Source organism: Lagenorhynchus albirostris, chromosome 14 (genome assembly GCF_949774975.1).
Source record: "Lagenorhynchus albirostris chromosome 14, mLagAlb1.1, whole genome shotgun sequence".
In the NCBI taxonomy this organism is placed as follows: Eukaryota; Metazoa; Chordata; class Mammalia; order Artiodactyla; family Delphinidae; genus Lagenorhynchus; species Lagenorhynchus albirostris.
In genome coordinates, this window is record NC_083108.1 from 41220424 (window position 1) to 41232681 (window position 12258).

General features: G+C 40.9%; 1 protein-coding gene across 1 annotated transcript in view; it reads left to right on the forward strand.

Moving 5' to 3' along the window:
• KLHL14 (kelch like family member 14) overlaps window positions 1-12258 on the forward strand; it is a 97963-nt gene that overhangs the window by 64760 nt on the left and 20945 nt on the right. Inside the window, exon 3 of the mRNA XM_060121001.1 lies at window positions 11490-11579. Coding sequence (XP_059976984.1) covers window positions 11490-11579 — 90 coding nt within the window. The remainder of the gene's footprint in view (window positions 1-11489; window positions 11580-12258) is intronic.

The following is a 12258-nucleotide window of genomic DNA, read 5'->3' on the forward strand; positions in this document are numbered from 1 at the left end:
TGCAGGCCACGTCTGCCCCCGCTCTCTCCCTTCACACTCCCATCACAGACGGCTCCCACCAGCCTCTTGTCTTCAGACTTCACCTTTTGCTGGCCAAGCCCCAGGAAGCACGGAGACATCTGGCCCAAGATTCTTCCACCAGCCTTTGCTTTTGTTTTTGGGGTGGAGGATAGGAGGAGAATTCTGTTTCACCGTGGATGGAAAATGCCCAGTGGTTCCACAGTCTCCCACAACCACTCTCTTAAAAAAAAAAAAATCCCTACCCACTAATAGTCTTGCACATCATTGTATATGTAGACAAAATGTGTGTGTGCGTGTGCGTGCGTGCGTGCGCACAGTCACATGACCAGTGAGACACAGATTAGGAACCACTTTTAGAAAGTCTGGCATCAGTGGCCTGGCACAGACCTTTTTCTTTTTTTCAACAAAGGTACGTTTATTGAGCACCAACTATCCACCAGACATTGACTTACGAAAGTGCTGCTTTCCATAGAAACGGAAGGAAGTAATTTACCAAAACAGTTTAAGGAGTTCAGTTTTTCTGACCCAATTTAAACATGACTGTTTGGACCAAGTCTTTTTGGGATTAGTGTGACTGTCGATGTGCCTAAGAATAATCTCAGAAGCATACTGAAATTTCAGGTTCCTGGACCTAACCTTAGAAATTCAGATTCAGAAGGTCAGGCCTAGGACCCAGGAGTCTGGGATGGGGCCCAGGTGATTCCAGCGCAGGTGGTCTGGACCAGCCTGTCCTAGCTCAGGGATGCTCAGACTTTAGAGTACCCATGGGGTCTGTAACATACAGTCTGACTCAGGATGTCCAGGGGGGTCCTTGAGATTCTGCACTGCTAATTATCCCCCGGGTGAGGTTGATGGTTCAGGTCCATGCAACATACTTTGAGTAACAAGAACTTAGATGGTCAGTCTCCCAGAGGCTGGTTCATGCAGCACTTACCCGCCAAAAGGCCCGACACAACTCTTTAGATTAGCTTCAGCCTTAGGGTCTCAACCTAAATTCTAAGACAAGAAAAGTGCCAGATACTCATGCACGTTCATAAATATATTCATAAGTAAATATCACTTAACATTCAATGACTATCTAGCTTTACCAGTAAAAAATGGTGCCCAAAAAAGAGAAAATGGAACTTCACTATTCATCATATTGCCTACGTGTTTCCCTGTTTGGATCTGCAGAGCTCCAAAAAGTTGTCTACTTTTTCCAGCAATACAGATTTCAGAAGTTTCTCAAGAGATGGTTCTAGGGGCCTTGTCATAGCCAAGACCAGGAGCTCATCTCCTGAGATCACTTCCCCTGTGTGTTATAAGCTACTGACTCAGTACAGTCTTCATTGCCCAGCCCGCCTGCCCTCGTGCTTCCCAGATCCAACACATACACATGGGTTCATGGGAAGGCACACATGCACACACCATGAAATGACCATGGAGGAGTATATAAGAAATCTTTCTGGATCTTTGCAATGAAATGTCCTTTGAAATCAAATAAGTGCAATAGCACGACGTACTGAAACTGCGAGCGCAAATGCCGTGAGGGGTGGTCTGAAAGGAACGACGGTGTTGCTCACTGTTCTGATAATCCTACCAACTGCTTCCAGAACCATCAGGTGGCTCCACATACCAGGAGAAATTCAATTAGGGTAGAGGCCATGACTGCTTGTTGTCTAAGGAGAGAGTGCTCCAGAGGGAATTTGAGTCGAGGAATAGGCTGCCCAAAAGGACAGCAGAGGTAACAGTCCACCCTTTTTATTTGCTCTCATGTTCCCCAAACACATTTTCTCTGGCCTGAACATAATAGCTGATATAGTATAGTGATCATAGTATTAAGGACATTTTGGAAATTGATCTAATTTTAATAATCATTTTTATAAAAATAATCCAATTAAAATATATCCCTAGAACTTAGCCTAAGATCTGACACATAGTAGGAGCTCAATAAGTATTTGTTGAATCCATGTTCCTTTTACTGATAATGACTTTTGCTGCTGTGACAACCTGGAAAATCCCGTCTTGGTTTTATGATTTATCTTAAGTGTCACTTTCTCCCTGAAGTTACAGTCGCTTCCTCCCTGAAGTTACAGTCACTTCCTCCCTGAAGTTACAGTCGCTTCTTCCCTGAAGTTACAGTCACTTCCTCCCTGAAGTTACAGTCACTTCCTCCCTGGTGCTTCCATTGTTGTTCTTCTAGAACACTGTGTATTCGATTTCTCTGTTTATTCTCTCTGCACTGTGAGCTCTGAAATATAGGAATGGTGTCCCAGAGTTTAGCACAATAACTAATTCCTCAATACAAATTTTTGAATGAAAAAATGAATGAAGAGGTCAGTAGATTCTTTTGCTGTCTCCTGGATTTTAAAGTGAACCACTAGAGTTCACTTTCCAATCCTGAGTATGTGTGATCTACATCAGAAAATGCTTCTTTACACATCCTCATTCTACGCACCATATCCATTTCCTTCTTCCCGCCATCAGTAACTATGGGGCCATCATGTAAGAGAATTTAAGCTGTTTTACGATCATTTTTGCTATCCTGTTGGCATATCATTCACAGTATAAATAGTCCTGGCTCCTTCGACCATTGTCAAGGATCTTATTTTCACACGTTTAAATAATATGAGTTGATCTTCTACTTTAATTCATTTACAGAGTTGACTATTCTTTTTTACTGAGCCTTTTTAGGTGTAGAACAATGAAAAGTGCAATTTCTCACTCCCCCAGGACATGATCAGGAAGACACTGTACTGACACTTAGGAAAGGACAAACATCAAAGCACTAGCATGTTTCATCAATGTGTCTCTGAAAACACACGTTAAAAAACAGGAAAAAAAAAAAACACCTAGCATTTGGAAGAAATTGCAGTGTTCATTCCTAAAGATGTTTTACTTTCCCAAAGTGAAAATAAAACTATTTTAAAATTCTAACGATCATATCAAGAACTAAACAAAATAAAACAGTTGGTACACCACGTTGTAATAATAGAGTCATAATTTGAAAAGGGAGTTTTGCTTGAACAGCTAATAGAAGTCTTATTTTAAGTCCCCTCAGCTTCTGCTGGTTGTTAGCCTTTCCCTCCATTTAAGTGCTCAGAGCTAAAACTGTAAATCAACAAGGATTTACTGAAAACCTTTGACCTTGGCACAATTAGGCCTATGACAGATCCTAAAGAACTATGTCACAGTCTTTGAAGAACTTACAAACCTCCTTTGTTTAACACATGTATTGCATATAGGGTGACATCCATCCTAGATGCCACAGAATCCTGATCTAAGGCATATATCTTTCTCTCTTTCTTCCCTTTCTTCCCTTTCTTTCACTTCTTCCCTCCTTCACATCTTCTGGTACCCATACGTTTTTTACACCTTCCAAAGAAGTAAATGCCACAGTCTCTCTTAGTTATAGCATTCACTCATTCATGCTACTAACATTTATTGATTCATTAATATTTCTAATTACTGTATTAGGCATAAAATCTGTAGCCATGCCTAAGGCTCTACTATCCTATGTACTGGGCATTGTGGTGGTCATAAAGCTATAGAAATGACACAGTCTGGCCTCAAGGAGCTTACAGATTCTTTAGGGTGGGACACACAAAAGACAGAGATGACTGTAATACACTGTATCATGACTTGGCAGGTATAGGGTAAAGGCATGCATTTACTACAATAGTGGCACAGAGGAGAGAGTCACAAAGCAAGTTTTCATTGTCAGGAAAACTCTCCCTTAGATACAATTTTGTATTATGAAAGAGAAGCCAACTCTCTTGTTCTTGCATAGCCTCCAAAACCTAACGCATAGGCACTTCTATTCAGATTTATACATTTCGAACTCACTTCAACAACTTTGTCTCCAGTGGGACTGTGGGAACCCAGCTCTGTGTGTGCAGAATAAGTTGGGAGTGAGGAGAAAGTGTTGGCCACCTTTGGGTTAATTCAGAACCTTCACCAACTCTTCACAGGATTCAGACCATGTGAATTTCTTACGGGATTTGGTTTTCCAGACTCACTGTCCATAATGATCAAGTCATTCCCAAATGCACAAAACATTTCCATTTATTTGCAGCTTACAGGGATAGTAACCATCCATATACAACAGAAAAAAAAGTAACAGAGCCTTTTCTATGCATTATTTATTCAATAATATGTATCAAGCGCGTGCTTCATGTAAGATGTTTGACTATGTGTGTGTTTCTACCTCCAGAGAAGCAATGGCCAAATTTCTAGATCTTTGCAGAAAGACAGGATGGTAGGATTAAACTAGTGATTTTTTTTTTTTTTTTTTTTTTTGCGGTACGTGGGCCTTCCACCGCTGTGGCCCCTCCCGTTGCGGAGCACAGGCTCCGGACGCGCAGGCTCAGCGGCCATGGCTCACGGGCCCAGCCGCTCCGCGGCATGTGGGATCTTCCCGGACCGGAGCACGAACCCGTGTCCCCTGCATCGGCAGGCAGACTCCCAACCACTGTGCCACCAGGGAAGCCCTAAACTAGTAAATTTTTAAACATTTATGTTTCTCAATTATACTTACTATAAAATTGAAGAAGATGTAAGAAAAAAATTTCTCTACAATCCTATGCAAGAAATACTCTTTCAATGTCATTAGACGGAGGCACCTTTCTTTCAGGTTATATTTGTTTTCAACAGCATGTAATTACTATTTGAATTTGCTTTAATGAGTAAATATTGCACAAATATATATTCTAGCAATACCATGCTTCCAAAATATCATTTATTTTGCCAGTTTAGATAATTCTATAGAAAAGAACACTTTAAGAACAGAAATCACGTAACTATAGGCAACTTATGATATCAAGAAGTCAAAAACCAACAGAAAAATGTATACCATACAAATGGATTTGAAACATATGGAAAGATGCTCAACCTCTATCACAAATGAGTGGAGATTTAAATTTTAACTAGACACCAATTGTTCACCTACCGTGTTGGCAAAGGTACAAATATAAAAAGGGGTACGATGTGATGACATCCATTAAAATGTAAAACGCACCCAATCCTTTGGCCCAGAAATTTCACTTGGAGGAATTAATCCTACAGATAAATGCACGTGTGTGTGTGTGGTCGACCCATGAGGACACTCGGCAGAGCACTGTTTGTAATAGCAGCAACCTTCAACACATCCCCTTCCCTCCAGCCCTAGCGCCCCTACCTCATCCAGCCTCCATCATCCTTCATCTGGACCACAGGAGGGGCGCCCTGCTTGATCTTCCTCTTTTCCCTCTTTCACTCCTACAACATCCCTAGGAGCCAGAGTGATATTTTTAAAACATAAATCAGATCATGTCCTGCTGCTGCTAAAACCCCTCCAATGCCTTTCCATCATGCTAAGAATAAAATCAACACCCCTTATCCTGGCTTCTAAACACCCATCTACCCAGCCTCTGCCTGCCTCCTGACTTCTCTCATGCCTCTCTAGCCCTCACCCTCGGTGCTCTAGACACAGAGGCTTTCTCTGGGCTGCTCAGGCACATCCAGCTCATTCGTGCTTCAGGGTCTCTGCATGGATCCCTTCCCCTTATTTTCTTGCAATGGCCCTTTCTCAACCTTCAAAATTTACCTTCAACGCCAGTCCCCAGAGAGACCTTCCCTGACCACCTCAGCTAGAGCGTTAGCCAGGCACTCACTCTGTAACACACTGTCCTATTTTTTTTCCTTTTTACATTGTCTGTCATCGCCTGGCTGTGTTCCTGTGCATTCCACTGTGTATTAGTTTACATTCTTCTTTTCCCTGTCATTTAGGTCTCGTTGAGCAGGGATGCTGTCAGCTTCATTCGTTGCTTTATTACCAACCAGAAAAGTATCTGCACATAATGAGTGTTTAGTAAATGTTTGCTGAGTGAATTAATCAATGGCCATCAGAAGGGGCTGGGACACATTATAGGACACCCACCGGGTGAAACAGTGTATGGCTGTTGAAAAGAATGGGCCGGTAGACGATCCAAGTGTCGTCCTCCGACCAAGACTGCACACCGCACAGATCCGGCCTCGGTCTCCCTCCGAGACCTCCTCTCAGATGCTTCTGTTCTTGGTCTTCTTGCTGTTCTTGCTACACTCCACACCTGTGCCCCAGGGCCTTGGCACTTGCTTTTCCCGCATCTATGCCTACCACTACCCCTGCATGGCTCCCTTGCTCACTTCTGTCAGTCCTCTGCTCAAAAGTCATCTGTTCAGAAAGCCCTCCCTGACTACTCTCAAAATTCCTCACCCTGTCCCTTCCCCTCCTTGGACCCAGCTTTACTTTTCTTCATTGCACTTATCATTTGAAACAAAAGTGCCTATTTATTTGTGTCCATGTTTATTACATGCTTCCCCTGACTAGAACGTTCCTTGATGCTGTCATGACCTCCCCAGCAGGTAGAACCTTGCCTGACATACAGTAGCAGCTGAACAGGTCTTTGATTGGTGAGGAATGAATAAATGAATGTATTCTTGAGTGCAAAAAAGCAAGGTACTAAACAGTGTGCTCATAGAATGCTGTGTCAATTGTATTTTTAAAAAATGACCCGTATATATAATCTCTCTGGAAGAAAAATCCAAGAACACAATAACAGGGGTAGCTTCTGCAGTAGGGAACTGCAAGGCTGAGAGGCATAAGAGGAAAACTTATTGTTCCTGTATATCATTATTTTTTATAAGATTGTATTTTTACAAAACATGGGCATTAATTACTTTTTCCAAAAAATTATGTCATATTTGACAGTTTTGTAAGTTTATGTATTTGAAGCCAAAAGGAAATCAAGGACCTCATAAATGTTACTTGAAATGATAAACATTCAACAGCCATGTATTTAACAATGCTATAAACTTGTCATAGCCCTATGCAATCTCGTTTGGATGTTCGTGCACATCTGCGGTTGCAAAAGATACCTATACTTTCTGTTGGAAGGGGTATATATATTCCTCAGATATAAAATATGGGAGGAAACAGGAGTGTGAATCTTAAGCAGAACAAGGCCTTCGTAAGTGCAGCAAGACCCCTGCACATTTTATATGCCAGGAAAAGGGCCTCTGTGCCCAAGATACTTTGAATCTGCTTGCAAGGTTGAAATATGCCCTCGCTGTTCAACAAATAAATAGAAACCCTCTGCCAATAGACTCTACCCATCCTTAACTAGCTGATTTGGTCAGTGTTTTTCTGGCTCCATCAAATACATGTAAATGTGTCTTACTTTAAGAAAATCCACTATTTGAATATGTGTTTTTATAGAAAAAAAATGTAAAGGAAGGTCCACTTGCTTTATTATGGATTCTTTCAAATATGAAAATAAGAAACATTTAAAAGTGATTCAATAACAAAAAATTATACAGAAATTTCAGGAACACCATCATTGAACACACAGGTACTCGGTAATTACTTGCTGGTTGGATGAACATACCTATTGAAAATCAGTAGAGTGAAATGGATGAGAGCATGGGTTGGGATCCAGATATCCCTGTGTTTGGATTCTATCTCTGCCATTCATTAGCTGAGTCTGACCTTCAACAAGTGACTTAACCTCTCAAGGCCTCAGGATTTCTTACAGAAATAAAATGAATGACCAATGCCTCCCTAATAGTTCGTTATATTAAATGAAAGATATAGGCAAATAAAATATAGATATATTTTATCATGTATTATAATATCATATATTATTTCCTTCATGTAATTTCTGCCTGATTAGGAGCAAGTAAGAATGAATCATAAGTGCTGTTCTATTTTCAGAGATATAATATAGGTAACTATATATAAATATAATTACATATACGCTTAAGTATATAACACCTGCACAATGCCTGGCACATAGTAAATGTTTGGTAAATGGTGGTTCCTATTGTGAAAAGTAACACAAAATACTCTGAGAGTTTGACTCTTCATTTTCATATCCACAAAGACCAATTTTGTGTACCACATGCCAGTACATTTCATGTCACTGTACAGGGAGGGGCAAAAGAATTTGTGTCACTGAGATTTTTGTGGCCTTAACATTATGGGAAAACATTTAACAGGTATGTAAGTGAATTGTGGCAGAGATTCAACTTGTAAAATGGCTAACATCTATTGAGTGTGTGATGATTAGTCATTCTGCAGAGTAAATACTGTGACTTAGTATCCTCTCCAAGGATGGCCTGCTTCCTACTTTCTTAATTAAAAATATTAAATGTAAATGTTTTATTGAATTTCCCAGACTAGAATAGAATAGCAGGTATTTGGAGTGGGAAAGGCAAAAATGGTACAAATTGCTTCAAACTTAGAGACTAAATGAACGTGCTCCCTCGGATGACCAAAGGTTTCTTCCTTTTCAGTTTTCTGGCTTTTTTCCCCCTTTCCTTCTAGCACTTCGAGTTTGTTTAATAAAGTTGAGAATTTTCACAAAGGGCCTTATGAACACGTGTTATTAGATTTTCAATCTGATTTGAAAGTGCCTCTCTCCTCCTCCCTGTGAGTAAAGTGACCTTTTTAAATGGAGGGAAGTGGGTTTAGATGACAGTCATGATAAATGCGGTCATGTTCACTCAATAAAATAAGTCCCAGTGCATTTGAGGATAAATCAGTGAAATGTACAGCCCCACCTGTCTGTCTCCATCATTCATTTCCACTGTCACTTTCACAGTGGCTGATGGATCACAGTTGCTGTAAAATTAGACAGCCTTTAATCTCATTTCATCCTGATTAGCTTCTCTTTACCCTTTCCCTCTAACTCACTGACTGACACGCTAAAAACTCACACCGGGCTGTATATGAACAGGGAGTACAAACTTCTCCTCCGGTACCTGCTTGTGAGGGCGAGGCCGGCGAGCATCCCTAGAGAAATCTGGAAGGGAGAGGGCATGTCTTCCTTGTTATTTAAAAGATAATCAATAATTGCGGTACCCAGTGCCATTTTAAGCAGATGTTTTCTCTTGATCACTGCCCTTTATTTTGCTTTCGTTCAGGTTTAATCAGAAGTCAAAGAAATGAGGTCTTTTGCAAAACTCGAACATTGATTTCACATCGATTTTTTTTCTAATAGATTTGGAGCATTTTACATTCAGGATAATCCCCAAAAGTTATCTGTGTGTATTTGTAGCCTCTCAATTCAGAAGAGTTGAGTAAATAATAAATCAGAAGAGACAACAGTTCAGGAATGAAAATGCTGAAAGAGCCAAGAAATATAGCATACAAGGTTTTAAAACGAGTAAAAATGGGTAGATAAATGAGAATATCTTCAAGCAGCCTTTATGTTAGCATTTCAAAGACCTTCTCGTATTTTGAAGGTTTCAATAGTTAGTTTAGTGCAATAATTTCGTTTGTTTGCATAAAGCATAACAATAGAGGTAATCAAATGAGAAAGAGGCTTAAGAATACATTATGTATTCTTTCCTTCACTTAATTTCTGCCTGAATGGGAGCAAGTAAATGGACAAACACAACTGTTGTTCTATTTTCAGAGTCTGTGCTTTATTATAAAGCTGGACTTCCGGTTAAAAAGAAGATAATACGATTTTTTATTACTTATAAAATGTGGGCATTGAACTGACCAAAAATTTTAAGTAAATATTGGAAGACTGGTAGTCATAAAGTAAGTTGGTTGTATCAGTGGCCGCTGTTCTTACACGCATGTCTCATGAGTATACGCTTACAGGTGACAATGCTGTAAGTTTACTGCCCAGATGGCATTGTGATAAACCAGAGTAGCACCAGGCTGTTCACAAAATGCACAATATACATAATATATGGGTAGCATAGTTTTGTGTTTGGTATAATCCAAACAATGATGAGTTAATTTAAGAAAAGAAAAAAAGATGTTCCAAACATATCCAGTCACCCAATTTTAGTTGCTGCGTGAACTCAACACATACTCTGCCCCAATGGACTCTGAGAAGTGATGCCTGCAGGAGCTATATGGTTAAAAGCATTTTCCAAAGAGATAACTAAGGGTTGAGGGGCAGAAGGATGTTGCTGAGGTGACTCCCTAAATCAGTTGACCTCATTCATGGGCCACACAAATCCATGGCACACCCAATTTCTACATGATCCCAGAAATCCAGGGTTTCCAATGTCTTCTCCCTTGTGGCTATAAGTTCGAAAATAGTGAATATTCACAGTAAAAGTGAATACATAATAAAATAATGAAAATTCCTAAAATCTTTTAATATGAAGCTTAAACGACCTGATTTGCTCTTTCAGAAGCTGTGTTACAGGTTTCAAAGCTATGCCTGTTTCTCCTTATTTTTGTTTACATATCTTAGCCAGCATAAGCGCATTCTGAGAAAAAAGATAATAAAAACAAAGTGAAATGAGATATATATCATCCAAAGTAAATTGGGTATAAGATAGGCTCTTTCTCTCTCTCTCTCTCTCCATTGGCAAAAGAGTACAGAGTATAAGCTGGCCCTGACTCATATTGATTTCCCACTGCACTGGTTTCTTAAGTGCTCTGTTGATCCGTGTCAAGCAATAAGTTCCCTGCCTGAACATGCATATCACCTCCCCATTTGTCCTCACCTAGATTTAAGGTGCCCATATGATGAGCTGAACAAGGACATCATTTTTCCTACTGGTGTCACTGGGCCCAAACCACTGCCTGTGATATGATAACGAACGCTGTGTAAGTTTACATTCACCATATGATATAATAATAGCAGAGACTGACACTGCACTGCACACGGGGTGACGGGGGTGTCCTATTCTTGTTGTGTGTGTCCCCAAAGAAAATGTAAATGAGAACAGATGCAGCGAAACCTTTGGTGGGTTTCTGAATCACTCCGCCCTCCTCACAGCCACCACATTTGGGGCAGAGCAGGGCAGGACGAGGGGAATGGGTATTTATGATGTTCCTGACAGTTTTTATCTTTGTTCCAGAAGAGCTCTTAAGCAGATAGATAGAAAATGTGTGATTGTGCTGCTAATGACATTGTACAGGAAATTAAGCGTATACATTTGGAGAAGGCATTAAATCAGCAGGACCTTAATTTAAAAACTTAACACTGTATGGAAATTCAGCTTGCTTGTTGCTGTGGAATAGAAAGCAACCAAGCACCCTGAGTCTGTTTGTGGAAAGATTGCCAGCGAGCCAAGTTTGGGCAGAGCAGCTTAATGGCTCCAAGTGGATGCTGGGTTATTTCTTCCAAGCAATAACCCCAGCCCCAGCCCTGACCATTTGGGAGTGTCAGTCATGGTTGTAGACTGCACGATCCCCATCATCAGGCAGGTGAGGAGGACTTAAGAATTGAAAGCAGCCCGACAGGTTGTTCTTGACTAATTTGCAGAATAACATTATGTAAAATTAATCAAAAGGGGTGGGGTTGGCAATTGCTGGGAACACACCGCTGAGCTACTGTGGATTGGTGGGTGCCCCACTCTGCTTGTCTACGTGCTTTTCTTCCTTCTGACTTAGTCTCACGTTTTATACATTTTGGTGAAAGCACATAACTAGTGAGCCAAGGTATCAAGTCCTAAGATGGAAAATTTTATACGTCTTTTTTTTTTTTTCTCAATTCCAGTTATGCCATACAACAGTGCCCATCACTGCGTTGTGGAGGTGGAAAACTTCCTGTTTGTGTTGGGCGGAGAGGACCAATGGAACCCTAATGGTAACTATTGAACCACTTAACAGTAGGTGCTCGACACGCCTGTGTGTGATGAGGGGTACCAGCGGCAGTCCATTTTGTAATTACCGTGGAAAACATATTTCTGTGCAGCAGGGACAAACGAAGTAGTCGGTGAAGTGGGCTGGCAGAGGACACACGCAGCAGTGCATTCACTCATGGACTATCTGGGGATTTGGCTCCACCGTGATGCCCAGCCCCTCTCCTGATCCATCCCCTGAGGAGTGCCACCAGTGTAAGCCCAGACTCCCTCAAGGGAGGTAGCAAGCGGCAACTATTAAGAATTCTCACCACCTTCTCCACCACTTTTCTCCCATTGTATCAGGATAATAATATGCAGTTTCAATACATAAGCGTTATCTGCTGTCACGCTGTACATGACCTGAGCTGAAGTGCCTTTGCAGCGTTTATTACTTGACACCTGTTCTGGCTGCTGCATCTTCTGCAAGGGCTTCGTCCACAGATTATCCACCATCTTCCCTGTTGATGCGATTACTTCATAATTGTATCACAAAGAGAAAGTCAACATTTGAATACACTTCCCAAGTCTAATGTAGGGAGTACACTGCGCCTTGCAGAACACGCAAAATTATCAAGATATTTTTGGAAATCTTGCACGTGAAGGAGGGGTTGCAGTTGTAGCCTTCTGTGTAACAGAGATCAT